Source organism: Pristis pectinata, chromosome 5 (assembly GCF_009764475.1).
Source record: "Pristis pectinata isolate sPriPec2 chromosome 5, sPriPec2.1.pri, whole genome shotgun sequence".
NCBI classification, from domain to species: domain Eukaryota; kingdom Metazoa; phylum Chordata; class Chondrichthyes; order Rhinopristiformes; family Pristidae; genus Pristis; species Pristis pectinata.
Genome location: NC_067409.1, coordinates 56110114 through 56134027, shown reverse-complemented (window position 1 = coordinate 56134027; position 23914 = coordinate 56110114). Strand labels below are relative to the sequence as shown.

General features: G+C 41.7%; 1 protein-coding gene across 1 annotated transcript in view; it reads left to right on the top strand.

The window, feature by feature from the left end:
• calcr (calcitonin receptor) overlaps window positions 1-23914 on the top strand; it is a 103101-nt gene that overhangs the window by 30465 nt on the left and 48722 nt on the right. The window contains exon 7 of the mRNA XM_052016926.1: window positions 8086-8212. Within this exon, the coding sequence (XP_051872886.1) occupies window positions 8086-8212 (127 nt within the window). The remainder of the gene's footprint in view (window positions 1-8085; window positions 8213-23914) is intronic.

Sequence of the window (23914 nt, the reverse complement as noted above, 5' to 3'; positions counted from 1 at the left end):
TACACACTAAATTGGCCACACTCCCTCATCAAGGTAACAAACAAGGTGAAGTTTTACTGCTTGTGCCCATTTGCAAATGTTTGAGAAAGGTTTTAAAATTATGTTTGTTGGCACAAAGCACTGGCAAAAAATATATTTAATCTACAAAGAAACTGGCTAGTGCATACCAACAAAATATTTAATGTTTCAATATCATTCAAAACAACCATTTTAAATTATTAAAAATAAGCCCTAGGAATATAATTCCATTTGTTGCACCATTTACAGGAGTGAAAGTCAAATTTTCGTGACTGAAGCACAATAACAATCAATTGCTTGTCATTTCTTGTCGCTCAGAAAAATGTACAAAGTACAAAAAATGTACAAATCTTTGTCATTCAGAGGGACCTGGGAGCTGAAAGCGGCCACGCAAGTAGACAGGGTGGTGAAGGTGGCATTTAGCATGCTGGCCGTCGTCAGTCATGGCATTAAGTTCAGGAGTAGGAATATTATGTTGGAGTTATATAAGTTGTTGGTAAGGCTGCACTTGGATTATTGTGTACAGTTTTGGTCACCTTGTTATAGGAAAGACATTGTGAAGCTGGAGAGGGTGCAGAAAAGATTTACGAGGATGCTGCCTGAACAAGAAGGCCTGAGTTATAGGGAGAGATTGGCCACAGTGGATCTTTATTCCTTGGAGCGCAGGAAAATGAGGGGTGACCTCATAGAAGTTTATAAAATCATGAGGGGTATGGATAAGGTGGATGGTCATAGTCTTTTCTCCAGGGCTGGGGAGTCCAAACCTAGAGGGCACAAATACAAGATAAGAGGGGAGAGATTTAAAAGAGATCTGAGAGGTACTTTCTTTACACAGAGGGGAATGAGTGCCTGAAATGAGCTGCCAGAGAAAGTTGTTGAGATGGGTTCAATTGCAACATTTAAGAGGTATTTGCATAGGTACCTGGAGTGGAGGGGCTTGGAGGGTTATGGGCCGAACGCGGGCAACTGGGACCAGCAGGGAGGATTCTGTGGTCGGCATGGACCAGTTGGGCTGAAGGGCCTGTTTCCGTGCTGTATTACTCTATAACTCTATGACTGTGATTGACTGGGCTCTACATGTCGTGAGTTATCCTTGGAATGCTGATGTAATTTTGCATTCAGGGCTGCAAAGCACAATGTCATTCCCCCTTTAATGCTTTATTTGGGGCATTGTAGGAGAACTTGAACCACATTATCAAGGGAGAAACCACCATTGAGCATTCCCAGGACAACATGCTCTTCATACCGCACTGCTGAACTGGGAGGCCTATGGGTAATTAATTGCCTTCGTCCTTAATCCTTGTCTCTCAATTCCCCAACACTGCACATTTCCCCCCATCCCTCTCTTGATCTACTCCCTAATTTTATAATCTGATGCTCATCTGACCCCACCCTCACCTTCCCAATTTAATGCCATTCTCCCAAGCTATCCCTCTCACTTCCTCCTCTCCCTGATGACTGATGGTATCTGATTTCTCCCACCACTGTTTACTGATCTCCTGACCACCACCCTCTTTGATGTACTGATAATCTCTGACTTTTCCCCATCTCCCAATCTATCAATGGTCTCATATCAGACCTTCTTATCCCCTTTCAGCATTCCAAAGGGACTGTTCCCTCTACGACTCCTTGGCCCACTCTTCCATCTCCACCAAACACTCCCCTTCTCATAGCACCTCCCTGTGCAAATGTGAGAGATGTAACACCTGCCCTTTTATCTCTTTCCTTTTCTCCATCTAGGCCTCCATAGAGTTCTTCCAACAATTCACTCACACATCCTTCATTTCAGTGTATTGTACGTGGTCTCCTCTGTATCAGAGGAACCAAACATAGATTGAGTGATCACTTTGTAAAACACCTCTGTTCAGTTCTCTAAAGCAACTCTGACCTGCCTGTCACTTTAATTCCCCATCCACTCCCGCTCTGACGTCTCTGTCTTTGGCCTCCGCTAAAGTTGAGGAACAGCATCTCTTCTTCCTACTGTTACAGCCCCGGGACTTAATGTTATGCTTAACAATTTCAGTAAAGCCCCCTTTTCTCAGAGATATGGCTGTATATTTGTTTCACTTTGTTTCTGTATCATTTTGTTCCAAATGGTGATTTTTAAAGTAATTGTTACCATAACTTTCGTCTGCCCCCATCACAGACATTCCCTCTGTCCTCTTCACTTCTCCGCTTTCTGCAAATTAAAACATGCTGCTCTTGTAACTTTCCATTTTTGATGAATGATCCTTGACTTGAAACGTTAACTCTTTTTGTCTTCCCACTAATGCTCCTAGAACTCCTGTGTGCCTCCAGCATTCTTTGCTTTCATTTCAGATCTTCTGCTTTTGCAGATTTTTGCTGAAATCAAGCAACGTATCTGTGTCTTGGGTCTCACTTGCAACTGAAGCCTGATGCAGTGGACTATGACCAAAGCTATCAGTGGTGTCATGCATCAGTGCCATTCCAGTGCATGGTGATGGGTACACTGGAAACACCGGGTGAAACTTGTTCTCACAGGTAGTTCATTAGACACAGTAAAAAATGTTTTGTGATCACCTTGTTTTTTGGTGTATCAAGTTATCACCCTTAAATTATTTTTAATCCAAGAAAAATATAAAGAATTACTTTTACCAAGAGCACCGGCTCATGGAAGGCATTCATTTCTGAATAAACAGACAAGTTTGACTGAACACTTGAACCATAGTTTCTGTGAAAACCAGGGCATTTTCAGGGCCAATGTTCCACTGTGCGCTCTTGTCTGATGATTGAGGATTGGAAATACTGGTGGTGGGGGTGATGGGTGGGGGGATGTTAGGCATAAAGACAGCGTCAGTGAGCAGAAATTTGTCTCATGGAGTTGCACAATAAAGGCCATGTCAGATTGCTTGTCCAGTAAACCAGGAGCTGATATTTAATTCAATTGACTGCAATGAAAATGAAACTAATTAGGAGAGGAATGAAATATGAATTGGGAAATTACAAAGCTGTTGGTTTGATTTTCATAATAGATAAATAGTGGGACACTCTTGATATTTATAAAAATTGTGCAGAGATTATACAAGGTAGTTATCATTAATTTAGAGGCAATAGACTATATCTCACAAGACAATTGGAATTGTTTGAGAAGCTAAAGTGATGGAGTCTACAGACTTGAGCTGTTTATTGGATGTCCTTTACTTAGATTTTTAAAGAATATTCACTAAAGTTTCACAGATGCATTTTGCAACTCTGTAGGTGAGCTATCATCTCTGGCACTGTGAGTAGCATAGTGCACCCAGAAGCAAATCTTTCTCTAGCATTGCATCAGGAGCTATCTTAGTCACATTTAGCCAATGAGTTTGGCAAAATTCAGGATCCTAGGATTTAATGGCCCTCAAGCCCAGTATACCTGTTAATTTACATCCATTTATTTTACTGTTTCAACTTCACAGTGTGACAAATGAAAAAATGCTGCAATGCCCAAAGGTTTGTGAAAAGGAGCTTTGGAGGACGAACTGACATTTCTTAATATGTGCTGGCAGGTTTCAGGGCCCCCATACAAAGACCCTGCTCCACCAGCCAGTCAGTCGGTTCAAGTTCAAGGACCTTTCAGTTCTGAGTTAATGATCTGGATGAATGGTCCATTGCCAGCCCGCATCGACCATTTTCACAAACTTAGCTTCCCTTCATCTTGCTGGCCTAGAAAGCACCAGTACTGAGCAGCAAGGCCCTGAGAGGCAAGAGGGCCTTGAACATCATTGGCCAGAAGAAGCTTCACCCAGGAAAATTCAATGGAAGCCTCTGACATTCAGAAGCATTCAAAAAGGATTAAAAATAACTAATTAAAAATAGGATTTGTTTTATATAAAGGAATAGGTAACTAAGAGCATGGAAAGCACTTAAATCATTAAAGCATTAATCGAAATACAAAAATAATATAGAAATTGTAACATTTTCACCTTTCTTCCTCACACCCTACAACTGCACTCCAATGCATAGGCTTGCAAATCCAGGTACAGACTCCAAGAGCTGATCCCGAAGTGCAAGTGCAGGGGATCTCAACACACTTCTGCTCCACACTGGATTCCATGTAAAGTTCAGTGGTGGATTGCAGGGGAGAAATGGCTGGTGGAGCAGGGTCTTTGTGTGGGAGCCCTGAAACCTGCCAGCACGTATTGAGAAATGTCAGCAGTTCTCTGCAGAACTATTGGCAAAGATGTGCAAAACTCAGATTTGATTTTGTTATTTTCTGAGCTGGTAGCTAAGCGTACAAGTGTGGAATATCTTTAACCAAGGGATATGCTGTTACCTCTAAGGCCATGTGTTTATTCTATTGTATTGCAAATTCTATTAGCAGACTATTGTGATGTTCCTGCTTCTCTAAGAAAGCAATGATTTAATGGACGTTCAATTTGCATTGAGTTTCAGAATCAGAATCAGGTTTATTATCACTGACATATGTCACGAAATTTGTTGTTTTGCGGTAGCAGTACAGTGCAAGACATAAAAATTACTATAAGTTACACAAAAATAAATAATAAATAGTGCAAAAGAGAAATAATGTTCATGGGTTCACGGACCATTCAGAAATCTGATGGCGGAGGGGAAGAAGTTGTTCCTAAAACATTGAGTGTGGGTCTTCAGGCTCCTGTACCTTCTCCTCGATGGCAGTAACGTGAAAAGGGCATGTCCTGGAGACTCAAAGTGCAGTTAATGTGCTGCCTTGTAACTAAACCTCAACTTTTTGGGATTTATATTTGTGGTCATGAGTCATCTTTGCAATGCTAATGTGATTTCAGCATCAGAACCACAAAGGATGAAGTCACTCTCCCCGCTTTAATGCTTTATTTGGAGCATTACAGGGGAACTTGAACGACATTGTCCAGGAAGTGACCACCACTGAGTACTCCCAGGGCAACCTGGTCTTCACACTGCAGCATTGAGCAGGGAGTCCCGTGCATAACTAATTGCCTGCATCCTTAGGCCCCCACTACACCATGATTGTGCATTTCCACCTAACTCCCTCCTAATCTCAGGACTACCCCTAACCCCACAATCTGGTGCCCGCCACCACCTGATATTTTGTTCTTTGGATTTATACTTGTGGTGTCTCAACACACTCTGAAGAACATCCTGAGTTAAAAATAAGACTGTTTTAGCAACATGTCTGCATGGATATGATGACCATGATAATTATACTGAGTGGATTGAAAATTTGCTTGGCAATAAGTAAATAAGCTGATAATAAATGGAAAAGACGCCAGCTGTAGCCAGTAACTGCTGTAGAACAGCAGGAGTATATTCAGAAGTCCCCCGTGTTTCTCATAAACGGCAGAGAGAAAAGAAGTATATTGTTTTCAATAAAATAAAATTTGCAGATAACACCAAGGTATGCAGCAGAGCATAAATATTAAGGAGAAATACTATGTTCCAACAGATTAGGAACAACATAGCAGAAGTTGTGGATGGATTTTAATGTAGACAAAACAAAAATGATATATGTTTGCTCAGGAAACAGATGTGTAATAGAAGTGTTTCATCAGCAAAGGCAGTCACTTATAAAAAGCTACCACCAGCAAAACTAAATAAATTTGGGCCCTTGTAGATGAGTTAGAAAAAATAGTAACTTGAATTGTGTATGAATTATTTCTAACTCTGTAGTATTTTGGCAAAGTAACTTCAGAAAAGTTCTCTGTCTTCTGTAATTTAAATCCCTATCTCAACTAACCTTGTCGTCTCTCATTTAACACCTCTCCTGTTCTTCCTTAACCTCTCCCTACAAATAAATTCTCCACCCTAACTCATGACAGCTCTTGACCTTGTCTTATCATGCTGCATGTCCACTCATTACCAGCCCTTCCTTGTACACTACTCATTGTTTTGCTTACTTCTAATCTCAATTCCTTCAATGTCTGTCCTTGGAAATAATTCTTCTCCAATTCACTTGCAACAGTATTTTTAAGTTTTCTGCTATTTGGTCTTCTCACTACAATAATCCTTCCAACTGTTTCCTTGCATCTGCCTTTCACACCATGGTTTCTAAAAAAAACCCTTACTCTCTCCCAACCTGGTTGCTTTCCCTTCCAACCTGGTCCTGGACAGTGGCAAAATTTTACTGCCTAAAGTACAAGGGCTGTAAGAAATCGCTCCTGTCTATATCTGTTTTTTTTTCACTTTTGATCTCATTTCCACTTACTTGCTGACCACCCAACTTCCATTCCAGTTTTCTAAACTCACTGAAATTATAAAGAGTTGTTGGTTATTGTCTCCTTTTCTTTCATAAGTATGTCACCGTTTTTTGCATCAAACTTGACTTCTCTGTTGTTGTAGATTACAGGTCCATCCTTCCAAACTACGGCAATATATCGAAGTATTTAACACAGTGTAAACACTTCTTGAGGTGGGGTCACATGGTGAATTTTGTAATTGTGTCTTACTCTATGATTAGATCAATCACACTGTTGACTCATTGCTTGGAGTAGGGAAATTGGGAAATTGAAGTTGAATACTTAATGTTTGTTTATCATGAAGATCCTAAAACCAATATTAAAGTTGTTCACCAACCCACAGCTTTAATACTGCAAATACAAATAAATCATTACCTTGAGTTTTGTAATCAGTATTCTGAACAAAGAACAAATATAAAAGGATACGGTGTAATGTCTGGAGTATTTTTCAATTACCATAATCTAGTCATTGCTTCTCGCTGTATTATTTTCTTGACAACTGCAACAAAACAACTTGCATTAATATTTCATTTACATAGCACTGTTAGTGCAAAAAATTATCCCTAAATACTTCAAAGAGGTATCATATATGATGGGGGCACTGAGTCAAAGAATACCCCTAGATTAAAAATTCTGTGCATGCATAATGGTATACTTGATGGGCATTGGTGCACGTCGCTAAGGATCATCTTGAAAACCTGTTTTAAAACCAGCCTTGAGGGGAGGGGGTGTCAGGATGATTGGCAGCTAGGAACCCATTTGGGCCAATACTGTGGTCAAAGCGTGAGGAGTCTTAGTTATGCGCTTTGGTCAGGGGAGGAGGTAACAGGAGGGTTGTTGGGAAGACATTGGGGGCTTTTGGTGTGATGTTTGGGAAAGAGGCAGTTGAATGAGGGATTGAGCCCTGCATTACACCAAGGATGAGATGAGAAGGAAGGGTAAGAGGGAGTTGGAGATCAAGTATCTTGCAGGGGCATTGGGGGAACATAGAGTCAAATCATGCGGTGGATTGAGGCATTATGTGATTGAGTTTTAACACATTTAGGAGGTGACTGGCTTGGCTTCTGCAAGCATGGATTAATATTAGTTTCAAGTATTTCAAAGTCTTTCTTTAAGAATGCTACATAAAATGTAAGGCAGAAGTTCATTTGGAAGACGGCATAATCTCAAATTGCTAACTCTATATTCTATTTTTATTGGAAATGTATCATTCACAGTTACAAGGTGATGAGGTCATGACTCAGAAAGTGTCTAGAACATTAAAAGCCAGAGTGCAAAAGATTCCCATTACAACTGTGGGCTGCTGCTTTTTTATCATTGTGTTAACAGATGAATGACATCATGAGGTGAACTGGGAGAATCTTATAAATTACAAAGGTCTTTTGTTACATTCGGGAAGGGACCTCCTTCAGTAATTGGGTGTTGTCCAAGCCAACTCTCCAGGCTTCATATATGTTCCATTATCTCTCTACTGGTACCCAGTGTGAATCTGAAGCTAGTCATATTCTCAGGCACTCCACCATATTACTCTGAAGAGGTCTCTCAAGTGTGATTTTCCCAGTTATTGGACTGATGGTTATTTGCAGTAGGAAATTCCGCTGTAGCCAATCTCATTCCAGCTTCCTGCCCATGCGTCCTCCCTGAGTTTCACCCAGATAACAACGCCCAATGCACCTCACCTCTTCCTTTATGGCAAGAGAATTAACCTTGGTGTCTGCCAAAAGACAAAAGGGGGTTTCTTTATTGTAAACGTGAAGAGTACCGAACACAATGCTGCCAATATTTTAAAGTCCAGTTTGTGAATGATTGAAATCCTCTCAGAGCCTGAACTGACTGTATGCTACTAACTTTAACCTCCTTCTCTGATCTCTTCTAGGAGTCTCAGCTGCCAACGGATAACACTGCATAAAAATTTGTTTTTCTCCTACATGTTTAACTCAATCTTTACCCTTATCCAACTAATGGCGGTGGCCAAAAACAAGAAAGTAGTCTCCCAAAACCCTGTAAGTATTAACACAAAAATAACTTTTATTTGTATAGCATTTTTACAAAAACACTTCACAGGATGTTACTGAGGAGCATGAGGAAATTTGAGGGCAGATAACCAAAGCTTAGTCGAGGAGGTAGGTTTCAAGAAGTATGTTGAAGGGCAGAAAATTTCAGGTGGATAATTTCAGATTTTAGTGCCTTGGTAGCTGAAGGCACATCCGCCAATCAGGGAAGTTCAAGAGGCAGAATTGGAGGAGCTCAGATATCTTGCAGGGTTATGAGGCTGGAGAAAATTGTTAAGGGAAGAAGGAATGAAGACATGGAAGGATTTGAAAAGAAGAATAAGAATTTTAAAGTTGGGATTCAAAGTAGGAGTGCTGACGTGGGTTTTAGATGAATAGTATTTGGAAAAGTCCATTTAGATGGTGCTTTTCAACAGATTGTGCAATCATTTCCTTTGTGGTAAATTATTCATTTTAACAACCACATTCTAGTTCATAAATGAGTTTTGTTTGACGCTGAAGATTACATCAATATAAATTTATGACTCTTTGCTGCAAACATTTAGGATTAAATGACACTGATGCACATGCCAAGTCATGTAAATCAACGAATGAGCTCGGCAGTAAAATACCCAAGACTACATTATCATGGCTTATATACACTCACACTTAATTAAAGTATTTATCCATTATAAGGCAATGTGTTGTCAATAATTTTGCTAGAAATTATTTTGCTTGCTAATATACTGAAGTCTAAAAGGAGCATCATCAAGTATAAAACCTGTCTTTTTTTCCTTTTGTTGAGATGGAAAAAAGTCGTCAAAAAAGGAAACTCACAAATGTTGATATAATTCCATGTAATTTATGTCAGTATGTTGTGATTTTGCATAATATTAGGTTATATCTGTAGCAAAAAAAGAACAAAGGAGATGGATTCATGCAGCACGTTCTGCAGTCACAGGATTTCCCAAAGTGCTTTACAGCCAGTGGGGAATGTACTCAGGAATGTAACACAGGAAATATGGCTGCCAATTTATACACAGCATTCTCCCAGAGCAGCAGTAAGAAAAGTACAAAATGATCTGTTTTAGGTGTTAATTCACAATAAGTGTTGGACTGGATTCAGTAGACAGGTAGAATATAAGATAAAACCTTTGCCTACAAGATAAGCTTAACATTCTGCAATCTCAGTTACAGGTATGGTAGTGCAATTAATAACTGAACCTTATATGCCCACATAGTTCATCATTCACTTGAATTTATCTCAGTTGACTGAGTTGATCACTTCAGATGATTATCATAATCTGTGGAAAAGGCAGTATGGAACCATTATATCTACTATCCAGTTCTCCTGATGAGAGGACAATGCCTGAAAGTCTGTGGAAGAACGTCCCAACAATTTGGCGGCAGGAAGATGTGTGAAATTCATCACTCTGAGGAAGTGAAATCCTGATCCAGAAGATATGTCAGAAGTCTTTAAGGGGAAAATCAGTCTCCATTATCCTTCATTAGTTCCGGTTCTTCAATGACAGGTAGTCCCAAACACTTCCTGATTTTAGGGAACGTAATAACCTAGAAAGGTTATGATGAGCATACTAATTCATCTTTAGGTTTATGCATGTTGTGGACATTTTCCAACTGTTTTATTATTTTCTTTTCATCCTTTTGTCTACCATGCCAAAAATTAACAACATTTTATGAAGTGGAGAAAACTTTCCATTACTGACCAAAGATAAGTTTCTAAGTTTTCATTGTGGTAGCAGTATACATTTACTCTCTTTACAACTGCAACATTAATAATTATCAATAAGATATATTTTATGAAAACCTTTTAATGATAAATGATGTAATTCTGAAATTAGCACAACTGCACCGTCTGTTTTCTTCTTCCTTAATCCCTTCCTTGAATTGTATTTCCATTATTTTTTATTACTTCTCATCTGGTTCATATTTACTGACTTGTTTTTCTCTGAACCCAGAATTCCTATTTTGAGCAGAATTCACCTTACCTAAATTGTATTTTTCAGCCAGCTATATATTTGATTTGTTCCTGTCACCAATTTTTAATAAACCAATTACACATTTGTATTGAATAATGAGTTAAAAGTTTCACAGTCAAAAACAATGCATTACCTAGCTTACTGAAGTTAGTACACTGAAAAAGAAAAGCACCTTCAAGCGAACTAGTAAATTTATTACTTTGTCAAAGCCATCAGTTTTTGTTTTAGCTGAAATTTTACCTCCTAGAATAGTCAGATGACAAGATTTTCAGGAATTTACTGAAAATTTGTGCCATTCCAATGACACGTCTAAGGCGTTTAGCTTTATTTTGATATAGACATTCCAAGAAATTATAGCATAAGTGGGTTATACTACAATTTATTATTTCAGACCTCCAAAGTTTCTGGGCCAGTTACACCACTCCACCAAGACCTTTGGCAAAATAGATATAATTATAATAGCCTTGCCCCCATTGAAAACAGTAGCGAATATTCTGGATTCAAATTAGTTTTCTGGTTGCTTGCCGCCACACTGATCAAGATTGGTGGCTACACTTTGGTCATTGGGACTGAGCAAGATGAACTTGGAGCAGAGTGATCTGTTAAGGAAATGAATAGCAAACCTGAAATCAACTCTGAGTGCTTGAGCCTCATGAACTCTTGCTGCTGCTCACAACCAATGATTCACTTCAGCTGAACTGGATTGTCTCTGTTGCTTGTTGTTAATCTTTGCTTTCTACCATTGTGACATTTTTATAAAGGCTTAAGCAAGGAATTCAATTCCCTTACGGGAAATAAATTCAGCTAATAAGGTCAGTTATTTTCCCTCTGGCGGAAAAGATGTAGGAAATGTATTATTTTATCACAGGTTATGCACAAGTATTAAGTCAAATACCCCTATACATAGAACAATATTCAAACATTTCATTAAACTTACCCTGGTAAAATGTGAACTCAAACTACTTTGACATGAAATACTAAGCCATTGAGTAATCACAAATAAAGGAACAAATGTATGTCTTTCTGACAAACACCAGCTGCATTGGATTAGTAGGCCATAGTTGCCCTGCATCTTGACATTATAAATGGAGTTTTTGCAGCACACCAGAAGCCACCAATGATGTTTTTCCAGCAAACTAATGGACCTTCTGGTCCCAGCCTGATATAAAAAGCAGGTATGTTTGAAGTACCTTAAGAAGAGTCTTATGCCAGAATCAGATCACATGTATTAATTTGGACTCCATGTGCACCTGAAACGTCACTTCCTTGACCAGCCCATCAAATCACATTGGTAAGCATTTTTCACATGGAGTATTTAAAGTGACCCTCATCTCCATCACTCTGTCATGACGATTAGTCATTCTGGACCAGATACTTTGTTGTTTGGGTAACTGTTTGTCAATTCAACAATCAGGAATTGGAAAAATATCCATGCCACCAGTTATGGTGAGAATTGGATTCTGGCACCAGGTTGCACACTACACTGCTTAGCACAGTAAAGGATTCTGTAGCCCTAAACGCTTATGCCTCTGGCTCCTTCCAAGTCACTTCTGATGACATTGACAACTTCAGTCAGTTTTTGATATGTTGACAAGCATCATCTTCCTTGTGGAGACAGACAAACAATAAGAAAGAGCACCGGGACTTGCCTGGATTCCTTCTGCAGCAGATGGGTCTTTGTGTCCTCATTAGGAACCAGCAATGGCTCCAACAAGAAGGCTTTATCAGTTCAGTCACAAGCTGATTGATATTATAGAAGCCAACAGAAGTGTTTTGGAAGAAGCCAAAGGGATAAACATTTAGGGGCCACATTGACTTTACTATGCCAGGTGATGCAGCACACACTCTAGTGTTGGAAGTCAATTCCCATTGCTATTGGTCACATGCTGAGAGCTGATATGATGAGAGCCATTAAGCATCAAGTGGTCTGACTATGGAACTATTAGTGTCCCTGAAACAACAGTCTGCTGAGATGTCCTTCAAGTCAGCCCAGAGTGAGTGCCAAAATTCACAATTGGTCACTCCACAATCAAGCAATACAAGGCAGAGGTTCCAAGGAATACCTTGTGCAAGAAGGGGTGGAAGGAGATGGACTTGGGGATGTAGAAGGCAAACTCGACCCAGCAGAGATACCAGCCATCAGGAAAGTAAGGCAGAAACTCATAGCTGAGAGGTTCTCCTAACTGGTGCCTACCCCACCCAGTGCACAAAGATTATATAGAAGTCCATGAAATTGATATGTGGGCAACCTCAAGATTCTCTAGCTATTGCAGATTGCTGGAAATCTGTGTTGGTTATTTGGCACTGCCTGGGCTGCTACAGGAGCAAGTACGCTGCAATCCTGAGTCAGGCAACTTTTTTGCCCATGTAATGTCACTCAGGACAAGCTACATTGCTATGCACCAGAGCAGAGTGCAGTCAAATTAGTAGGTTCTTGATGTTCCAATTCACACATTCCTTCAGGCTTTGTATGCCAGAGGAGACGCATGATCCCAGAGGCGTGAAAGCTGCATTCTGAGCTCCCATCCAAGCCATCACTACAGCGTCCACATCCATTGTCATAAAGCTGCCAATTTCTCTTTGGTTCATTGCAAGTCTTGATAGCCTGTACAATACAGCAAACAAGTCAGGCCTGGCCTGCTCCATGTGCTCTAACATTCTGTACATGTCCACGAGCTGGATGACCAGCGCACTGAAGAACTTTGTGTGGTTTGCTATCAGTCTTCTTATGTATGTTGGACCCTCTTCTGTCCCCTGTACAGCAGGGTTCAGACATGAGCTCTCCATCTGGTGAGCTGCTTCCCAGACCGTCTTATCTCCCTGCAGTATTGATGCTGTACTCATTTCCATAGAAGGTGCCGTTAGCCAACTTTCTGAACTGCATGGTGTGTCAGTCTCCAAGATGATCATTTAAGACAATTTTGAAGTTCAGAAACCAAATTGGAACAAGAAATGGATTTTTAAAGAATGGGTCAACGGAGTTTCTTGAGCCTCCTCAAAGCTACAGCAGTTCACTTGGCATCATGCATAAGGATAACATTCAAGAGAAACAACAATGAAGGGCAAGTTGGTTTAAATCTCTGGAAAACTTCTCTAGCCTCTCTAGACACCACTCTCCTTTTGCATTCTCTGTCCATGATGTCCATCATACACTCTTCCAGTCGGGTGAACTGTGGCCCCCATCTTGGGCCTGCCAGTTCCCTATTATTGTGTAGCAACACACAAAATCCTGGAGGAACTCAGCAGGCGGCATCTATGGAGGGGAAATGGACAGTTGACATTTCGGGTCAAGGCCCTTCATCAGGACTGAAGAGAAAGAGGGAAGAACAGCACCTTATATTCCGCCTTGGTAGCCTCCAACATCAATTTCTCTAACTTCTGGTGACCCCTCCCCTCTGTCCCCTTTTTTTAATGTTGCTTCAGTCATTGCCTCTCTAGCCAGTCACGTTGGGAACTTGCCTTGCTATGGTCAGAAAAATAGTGGACCTTTGCGACGTGTGCCTGTCACTAACAACTTCCAGCAGCAGTTGCCTGTGGAGAACTGCACCTCACCTTTAAGAGATGCAAGCTTCTTTTAAATGGCATCAGCACACTGTATTGATGTTGTGGTGAGGCAAGTTGGCAGTGAACACTGCAAGGAGTGCTGGCAGCCTTCCCATTTTCTTTAAATTAATTGGAGGGACAAATTGGCGTCTTAGTTTTGCCCACATAATCTAGGTCCTGCTCTTGAGTACAGTACCCATTCTTTCCATATAAAGGCTATAAATCATGTGCCGAGAAGTAATTTTCTGTTCCAACAGAGTCTGTGCCCTTTCAGAGCACAAATAACAACATTCCCTGAGCAAAAGGTGGAGAGATTTCAGCAAAATACCTGATGCTTAACCTTTGAACATGGAACATAGAACAGTACTGGAACAGGCCCTTTGGCCCACCATGTCTGTTCCAACCATGAAGCCAATCTAAACTAACCCCATCTGCCTGCACGTGGCCAACATCCCTTTATTCCCTGCCTGTTCATGTGTCTGTCTAAAGGCCTCTTAAACATTGCTTTCATATCTGCATCCACCACCTCCCTGGCAGCGTATTCCAGGCACCTACCATTCTCTGTGTAAAAAATCTTGCCTCGCAACTTTCCCCCTCTCATCTTAAACCTCTGACCTCTGTATTTGACATTTCCAGCCTGAGAAACAGGTTCTGACTATCTATATAGCCTTTCATAATGTGATATATTTCTATGAGGTTGCACCTCAGCCTCCAACACTCCAGAGAAAACAATACGTTTGTCTAACCTCTGATCTAACAGCTGATACACTCCAATCTAGGCAACATCCTTGGGAACCTCTTCTGCACCCTTTCCAAAATGTCTCCATCCTTCCTATAAGTGTGATGACCAGAACTGCATACAATACTCCAAGTGTCGCCTAAACAAAGTTTTATACAGCTGCAACATGACATGCCGATTTTTAAACTCAATGTCCTGTATGATGAAGGCAAGCATGCTATATGCCTTCTTTACCACCCTATGCAATTGTGTTGCCACTTTCAGAGAGCTATGGACTTCCCCAAGATCTGTCTGCACATCAATGCTCCTAAGGGTCCTCCCATTTACTGTATACTTTCCTCTTGCATTTGATCTCCCAAAATGCAGCACCTCACACTTGTCCAGCTTGAAATTCATCTGCCACTTCTCTGCCCACTGGTCATAGATCTACAGTCAGAAAAAAACACTCTTCTACCTATACCCTCTCTCTTCTATGACCAATCGAAGTTTTTCAATTCACTCAAGCCAAATTAACCATTTTACACCATAGACCAAGACAAATTTCAGCCACATTGAATTACAGCTCTAATAAAAAGACAATCCTTAGCATTTTTAGGAGGGAGAACAATTTTCATTACAATGATTTATATAGAAATAAATATTTGATTTTCATGAAACATTTGTAACTCAGCAGCAATGTTCAATTCAAAGTGCATCAATACAATGTGAAAGATGCAATTTCACCTTAAATATAAAATTTGCAATCACATTTTGCTGGATTGATGCCTTCAGGAAACAGGTGACATTTTGGTTGCCTCAAAGCAAACCATACAGTTGAGTTCTTCTAGTATAGCAGAAAGGAAAGTCCTCTAGGAATTTTCAGTCTTTTATTAAAAATAACTGCCAAAAATGTTTGAATCAAAAACATGCTCAGTGCACCCTGGAACGTGAATTACACATCATAGGTTTGCACAGAATGTCAAATACATTTCCTAAAGAGTAGGAAAGCAGGGTTGCAGGTGAGTGAGCCAGATGTTTTAGTCAGAGTCATAGACTCTAAGAGCAGGGAAGTCATATGAACAATGTGAAACAGTAGTTTGGTTATAGCTAGAGTACTACATTGGTACCAACAACAAAGGTAGAAAAAGGGATGAGGTCCTGCAGAGTGAATATAGGGAGCTAGGCAGAAGGCTAAAAAGCAGCAACTCAAGGGTTGTAATCTCCGGATTACTCCCAACTCCACATGCTAGAAAAGGTAGGAACCAGACGATAGGGCAGAAGAAAGCGTGGCTGAGGAGCTGGTGCAGGAGGAGGGGGCTTCAGATTCTTAAATCGTTGGCATCTCTTCTGGGGCAGAGATTCCCTATACAAGAGGACAGGTTGCCCCTGAACTGGAGGGGGACCAATATCCTGGCAGGGAGATTTGCTAGAGCTACTCAGGAGGGTTTAAATTAGTCTGGCAGGGAATTAGGACCCAAAGTAGTTGGTGCAGGACAGGAATTGAGGAAGGTCTGATGGACTAAACTGCATTTATTTTACTAGAAGAAGCTGGACAAGTAAGGCAGATGAATTCAGGGCATGGATAGGCACATGGGACTGGGATATTATAGCTATTACAAAACAAGATGGAGGAATGGGCAAGACTGGTAGCTCAATGTTCCAGGGTATTGATAAAGGTGGAGGTAAGAGAAAAAGGAGAGCTGCATTTTTATAATACTTATAGATGGTATTCCTGGGGTTCATGAGGATATAGTGGTAGAACTTAGAAATAAGAAGGGGGAGATCACTTTGGAGGGTTGTACTATAGGCCCCCAATCATCAGTGGGAATTGGAGAAGCAAATATGTAGGGAGATTGCAGAGAGCTGTAGGAATAATAAGGTTGTAATAGTAGGTGGTTGTAGAGGGTTGGTTTTCAGATTGCAGGCCTATGGGATGCCATAGGGATCGGTTGTTTGTCATATATATTAACGATTTGGATAAGAATGTAGATGGCATGATTAGTAAGTTTGTAGATGACACCAAAATTGGTAGTGTGGTGGATAATGAAGAAAGTTGTCTATGGTTACAACAGGATCTAGATCAAGTGGATAAGTGGGCCAAGGAATGGCAGATGGAATTTAACTCAGACAAAGTGCGAAGTGATGCATCTTGGGAAGTTATACAGGATAGGACACTGTGAATGACAGGGTCCTGGGGAATGTTATAGAACAGAGAGACCCAGGGGTACAAGTACATGGTTCCTTCAAAATGGTGACACAGGTAGACAGGGTGGTGCAGAAGGCATATGGCATGCTTTCCTTCATCGGACGGGGCATTGAGTACAAGGGTTGAGATGTTATGTTGCAGCTATACAAGGCGTTGGTGAGACTGCACCTGGAATATTGTGTGCAGTTCTGGTCATCATACTATAGAAAGGATGTGATTAAGCTAGAGGGAATGCAGAAAAGATTCACAAAGATTTTGCTGGGACTAGTGGGCTTGAGTTATAAGGAAAGACTGGATAATCTGGGACTGTGTTCCTAAAACTGAGGGAAGCTGAGGGGTGACCTTATAGAGGTTTATAAAACCATGAGGGGCATATTAAGATGGATTTTCACAGTCTTTTTCCCAGGGTAGGGGAGTCTATAACCAGAGGGCATCGGTTTAAGGTGAAAGGGGAAAGATTTGAAGAGGACCTGTGAGGCAAGTTTTTCCACACAGATGATGGTACGTATATGGAATGAGCTGCCAGAGGAAGTGGGAGAAGCACTACAACATCCAAAAGATATTTGCACAGGTACATGGATAGGAAAGGCTTAGAGAGATAAGGGCCACATGCAGGCAAATGGGACTAACTCACAATGTCACATTGGTTGGCATGGACAAGATGGGCCAAAGGGCCTGTTTCTATCCTGTATAACTCTATGACTTGTGACTCTGAGAAATTTACGAGGAATGTGATGACACCTGGAAGAATAGAGCAAATTTACAAGAATATTGCAAAGATTGTAGAAAGTTAGCAAGAGAAAAGATTGGATTAGATTGGATAGATATTCTTTCATTTGGATCAGTGAAGGATGGGTAGCATAATATTATGAGAGGAATAGTATGATATTATGAGGGGAATAGAGAGGACAGCTGGAACTTACTTTCTTTCCTTAAGTTAAGTAACCAGAGGGCATAACCAGAGGGTAGAACCAGAGAGGAGAAGAAGAGTCATTGTTTTCACCAAAAAGTGGTAGGTCTGGAACTCATTGCCTGAAAGGATGGTAGAGGTAGAATCCCTCCTAACATTTAAAAAGTACCTAGGCGCACAATTGTCATAATTTACAAAGCAACAGGATTAGAGCCAAACTCTTTCTCAGTTAACACAGATGCAAAGGGCCAAACAGTTTGCTTCTATGAGTCCATGAATGGTCCTTCAGAGCAGGGCAGTGGGGGTGTGAGGTGTCATGGTACAATCAGTCTTCAATACCTTAACCAAACAGATCAAACCTCTGACCCTGAATATTTGGCAAAGGTCAGGAGCAGGGTCCACTACTTCCAGTCTACCGCACCTCCCAAATTCAGCGGGCCTGTATATTTTCAGAGTAGTTTATGATACGCTCTGTGGTTGCAAATGAAAAACAAGTTCTTTTGCTTCTGAGCTTCCTTAGCTGGCCCCTGCCTAGGTTGCTCAGCTGGAGATTCTACCTCCCATCCTTGCCTTGCCCACCATAACACCACTGACTCTGCTTGGGACAGGTCATTTGTTGGTGACTGCCTTACGGAATGTGCTACAAGTCCACACAGATTCAGCACTGATGGATTTACAAGAATACTGTGCGGAACATTTTTATGAAATGAAAAGCAGTGACCTGAATAAGTTTGCTTTAACTCATTAATACCAACATGCTACTCAATTTAGATTACTTCAGATGTTTTCTTTCTCTGAAGAGGGCATGTTGTCCCCAGCTGGAGCTACAGTAACAAAGAGTATTTGTTATATTCACCAGTAATGTAGGGACAAGGTGGGCTGAGTTTGAGTGGAGGCATCCAATTCCTGACAGCTTAGTCGGGGCTTTGATTTGTGGCAGTCCAGAAAGTTATTGGACACTTGCCAGTCCAGTCTAGGGGGAGCTTCTATGCTTGGCAGCTGAAAGCAAACTTATGAATCTGATGACTTATTTATTTTTTATCATTGGCGGTTTTGTGCAGGAATCTGTTTTGCGCTGTCTGTCTAATGGTGAGCAAATATCCATATTTCCTGGTAGTCTAGTTGAGTAGAATTGATGTTTTTGTGGTTGTGGAAGGGGAGAGGGTTGTTGGCAGAGGGTTGGGGAGGGTCATCTGTGTATTTATGTTGCCTGGCAATAAAATGAGACAATGGACTAGAAAGTGGATCATGTGGATCACTCTGGAAATAACTAGCAAGCTAAGTTATGCCAGACGCAAAATTGGACCAGGCACTTCCATGTGCTAGTCACGTTTTCTTGGCATCAGACTGGTACTAAATGATATCATTATTTGTATAATGCATAATTCCCCCTGTACCAACATAAACTGAAGCAGAAAACTCCACAACTAAGATTGTCATGGAACAGACTCAGAACTAGGAAAACATTGTGCTAGATTGTTGCTTTATTTCATTGTATAAAGAACACTCTGCTGACATGGGAAAACCTGAGGTGCACTTTCAGAACTGACTGCAAGCTCCTCAAACACCTTCCAAACAAAGAACACAGAGTGTGCTTAAACTAACAGGGAGTGCTTTGTTCATCATTTAGCTGCTGACATTCTCATGAAATGGGTGCCTCAGTGTGACACCCCAGCAGCACTCCATTACTGTAGGTGCCGTGATGGCTGTGACTGCCACTCAAGGCAAGTTGGGGACCTTGGGGTAGGAAGCAATGACATGCTCGGCAATGAAGAGCCTATTCCCACCGAGTCTGCAGAGTCACCACATTTGGCCCTCTCTGCCGTACAATATATTCACAGCTGCAGGTTTTCTATGGCTATCATCACTGACATGTGACATTCTGTGGGAAAATCTTCAGCGAATTTCTGGCACCTCTCACAACTTGCTGCTCACTGCAGTATCAAAGAGGTCACCCAGGTTTTGCGCTCTATAAGAAACTATTTCATCTCTTTTGGTTTCAGTGAGAAGGAATGTGCCCGTAAAGGCTCTTCTTACTGGGCCAGAGTTTTTTTTATGAGTAGGAGGGTATGCACTCCCTCCGTGTGTGCAAATGACGTTGGATTATGGGGAGAATTTACTCATTTTCACTCCCGTGTTTCTGGGAAGAACGTGCCATTCGTTCTTCCTGCAGGAATCTATAAACTTTTGACAGCCGGCACTGCTTAAAGGATGGACTCTAGGTGAAAAGCTACCCTCTACTTCTGCAGTTGCTCCCACCAAAGTACTTTCCAAACACAGCAGCTGAGCACTGATACACCAACATATCGATACAGAGCAGGGGCAGTTGTGGAACACGTCAAAGATTGCTTCAGATTGAGATTTTGTTGCCTGCATCAGACCAGTTCACCAGCAGAACACACCAGGCTGTTGAGGAGACTTCCTCAATCATTTAGCAAGCCACAGACATCAGCCAGTGTCAGAGGGAGAGGGGTAAGCTGACCTGGAGTCTTGAGGGCCGTGACGAACACACTGGAGACCAGCAGGACCAAGAGGTGCAGGAGGAAGAAGGCTGCTGTGGAGATGTCCCTGCTCAGCCTCTGTGGCCTCATCTCCAAGCGAAGTGGAGGAAGAAGGGGTTGGTTGCATGGGACATACTGGTCTCCCTAACAGAGAGATGATTTTCATAAGGAGTCTGCAAAATAAAATTTCCCAGTGGAAACCAAGGGAGTCTCTGCACATTGCAATCATTACATTGACACAGTATATCAATAATCAGTCAGGAGTGAATGAATGAATCCCTGCTCCAGTTACTTTACCGTCTTGCCACAACACCTCCTTAATTTCTGGTGAGTGGCACTTTATTTCAGGAACTTGGATTTCTACTCCTGAGGTGTAAATGATGATGTGCAAATTGCCTTGACGTTTCTTGTGGGATTGTGAAGTTTCTTTCCGTATTGCTCCGTTGTGCTGAGTATTTTTTTAAATAATGAGAGATTTAAAGGTGCAAAACAAAAAAAGGCACGGATGTAAATCTAAAATAACTGAAAGTGCTGGAAACACTTGCAGTCAGGCTTCATTTGTCAGAAGTTAATGTTTCAGGTTGAAGACCCTTCTTCAGAACTCAAGGTTGAAAGGTATCACTATTCAGAGGGACTTGGGTGGTCTTGCACATAAATCACTAACATTTCATGTGCAGGTTCAGCAAGCAATTAGGAAGTCGAATGGAGTATTGGTCTTTATTACAAGAAGATTTGAGTCCAATTTTGTTGAGCCCTGAAGAAACTGCATCTGGAGTATTTGCAACAGGTCTGGTCTCTCTGTCTGAGGAAAGATATGCTTGGGGTTGAATGAATGCAATAAAGGTTCATTCCTGGAATAGCAGGTTTATATGAGGAGAAATTAAGAGATGAGGATATATTCCCCTGAGGTAATCTTGCTGAAAATTGCAATATTTTTAAAGACCTTGACAGGATGATGCATAGAATATAGAACAGTACAGCATAGGAACCCTTCAGTCCACAATATTTATGCCAAACACAATGACAAATAAAACGAATCCCTTCTGCCTACACATGACCTGTGTCCCTCCATTCCCTATCTAAAAGCCTCTTAAAAACCACCATCATGTCTGCTTCCACCCCTGGAGTGCATTCCAGGCACCTACCACTCTCTATGCAAAAAAAGTTGCCCCGCACATCTCCTTTAAACTTTCCCCCTCTCACCTTAAAGCTATACCCTCTAAAATTTAACATTTCTAGCCTGGGAAAAAGATTCTGACTGTCTACCCTATCTATGCCTCTCAGAATGTTATAACCATTTCTTTGCGGGCTGTAGGTTTGCAAGGAGGGTGTGGCGAAAGATGCAAGGGTCCTTGTCATGTTTCATCCCCAACAGCTGCGTAACAGAGAATTCTCTGATCTACGGGCTGTTCCCGGGGACACACACAGAGACGGACATCAACTGCTGCTGGAAGGTCATCAACTTGGTGAAAGACGCCCTTTGGTCTGCCCGAAACTTGTTGGTCTCCCAGCACTGTGAGATATCCGTAGGGGAATGCTGCCGACTGACGCATTCCAGGCTGCAGGAGTACGTGCTGAGGGACGCACTGAAGCTGGGTGCAGCCAACGCAAGGCCTCAGTGGGGAAGGACTACAGTTTAGGGTTCGTCCGCCACTGGAGAGGGAGGGGCAGGGTCAGGCGAGGAAGCCCCTTCAAGATTGTAAATATGGGATTGGGGTATCACTCCAGGGAGCCACACGAATGGCATCAGTGCTGTGGGTTTTATAAAAAGTAACACTAATGATTGATCCATACACAAATGTAAAGGTTTGCACTGTTTTATTATTGTATATAGTTTGTCTTTTACTATAAATAAAGTTTATTTTGTTAAAAAAAACCTATCAGGTCTCCCCTCAACTTCTGATGCTCCAGAGAAAACAGTCCAGGTTTGTCCAACCTCCCCTGATAGTTAATACCCTCTAATCTAGGCAGAATCCTGGTAAACCTGCACCATCTCCAAAGCCACTACATCCTTCCTGTAATTGGGTGACCAGAATTGCACACAATATTCCAAACGCTGCCTGACTAAAGTTTTATACAGCTGCAACATGACTTCCTGACTCTTTGTTATGAGAGAGGTTTTTTTGAATCTTAAAGATAGAGGTATCTGGACACACAGTCTTTGTACTTCAAAAGGGAGAATTTTATTTACAAAGACAGACGCTGGAACAGAATGAGAGGGAACAAATGCACACACACACACTTGGGTGATCGCAAAACGTGGGGGGAGTCGCAACAGGGGTGAAGTGCACACACGCTCACACATACACGCGCGCAATGAACTAGTACAAATGATCAGGGAACAAACAAATACATTGTCTGAACCCACTGAATCTGGACAAAACGGCTCTATGCTACTGGGAATCTACTTAGGACGCTCCTAGACCCCTGTGGAAGTGCACCCTCTCACCTGTAGTTTCGACCCCGGCAGCAATCAGAAAAGAGAGAGAGAACTGCCCACGTGTACCATCTTTTATAGGGCTGTAGCTGGGTGGAGCCCATTCAGGTAATTCAAACAAGCCAATGATTCAGGGTCAAGAACAAAGGTGAGTTACAAGCCAATCCTTACGTATGCTCTCGATGGGTGGGGTGCAGCCGGACCCTTGATTGACAGTGGTGTAGCTTCCAACCCAATAGGCAATGCTATCATCTGACCATGGGGGTCAGTAGTGTTGTCACTGCCATCTGACCCCTGGCCTTTCATACTACACCCTTATACTCGATGTCCTGACCGATGAAGGTAAGCATGCCATATCCCTTCTTTACCACTCTATCTACTTGTGTTGCCACTTTCAGGGAGCATTGGATATGGACCCCAAGATCCCTCTGTACATCAATACTGTTAAGGGTCCTGCCATTCACTGTACACTTCCCCTTTACATTTGACCTCCCAGAGTGCAGCACCTCACGCTTGCTTGGATTAAACTCCATCTGCCATTTCTCCGCCCATATCTGTAACTGATCTAATCCTGCTGCAATGATGTTTCTCCCAACTGAGAAGGGATGGCTTTTCAGGATAAAGATGTTTCTGGGAAGTATGTACCACGCCTTCATATTTCCATGTATTCTCATATTTCCTTACGATATAGAAGAAAGCCATTTCAAACCATTTCACTGAGTATATTCAAGATGGAGACCAAAAGGTTTTTTAGGAAGTAAAAGGTGAATATAGGGTTAGTGCAGGAAAGTGACACTGAGGGAAAAGATTAGCCATGATCTTACTGAAGAGCAGAGCATTCACAAGGGACTGAATGGCTCTACACCTACTCCTTTTTCTTATGTGCAGGGCTTTTCACTCCTGAAGGACCCTAATTTAACCATCTCATATTAGGATTATACTTGTCTCTTGTCTCACTGTGCACATATCTCTTTGACCAGTACTTGCATGATCGTGGGAGACGTCTCCCCATCCTCCTCAGTCTCTGTCAGTCCAGATGCAGGGTCTCGACCCAAAACGATGACTGTCCATTTCCCTCTGTAGACGCTGCCTGACCTGCTGAGTTCCTCCAGCTTTTTGTGTATTGCTCCAGATTCTAGCATCTGTAGTCTCTTGTGTCTTTGTCTTTTCCATGGCAGACAAGGGAGTTTGCCTTTGAGGGGTGACGTCCTTTTCTGAATGCTGTGCAGTAAAATGTTGGGAAATTTATGAAATTGAGTGAAGCCCCATTAAGAATTGTATTGGTCCCATTTAGGACTTGGTTCAAGGAGTAAACTGCCCTAACACCACTTCAATCTGGAATTTGGCCAATTTTGCAATTTTTCCAGAGGATGCAATTGAGCAATTGTGCAAAATGGAG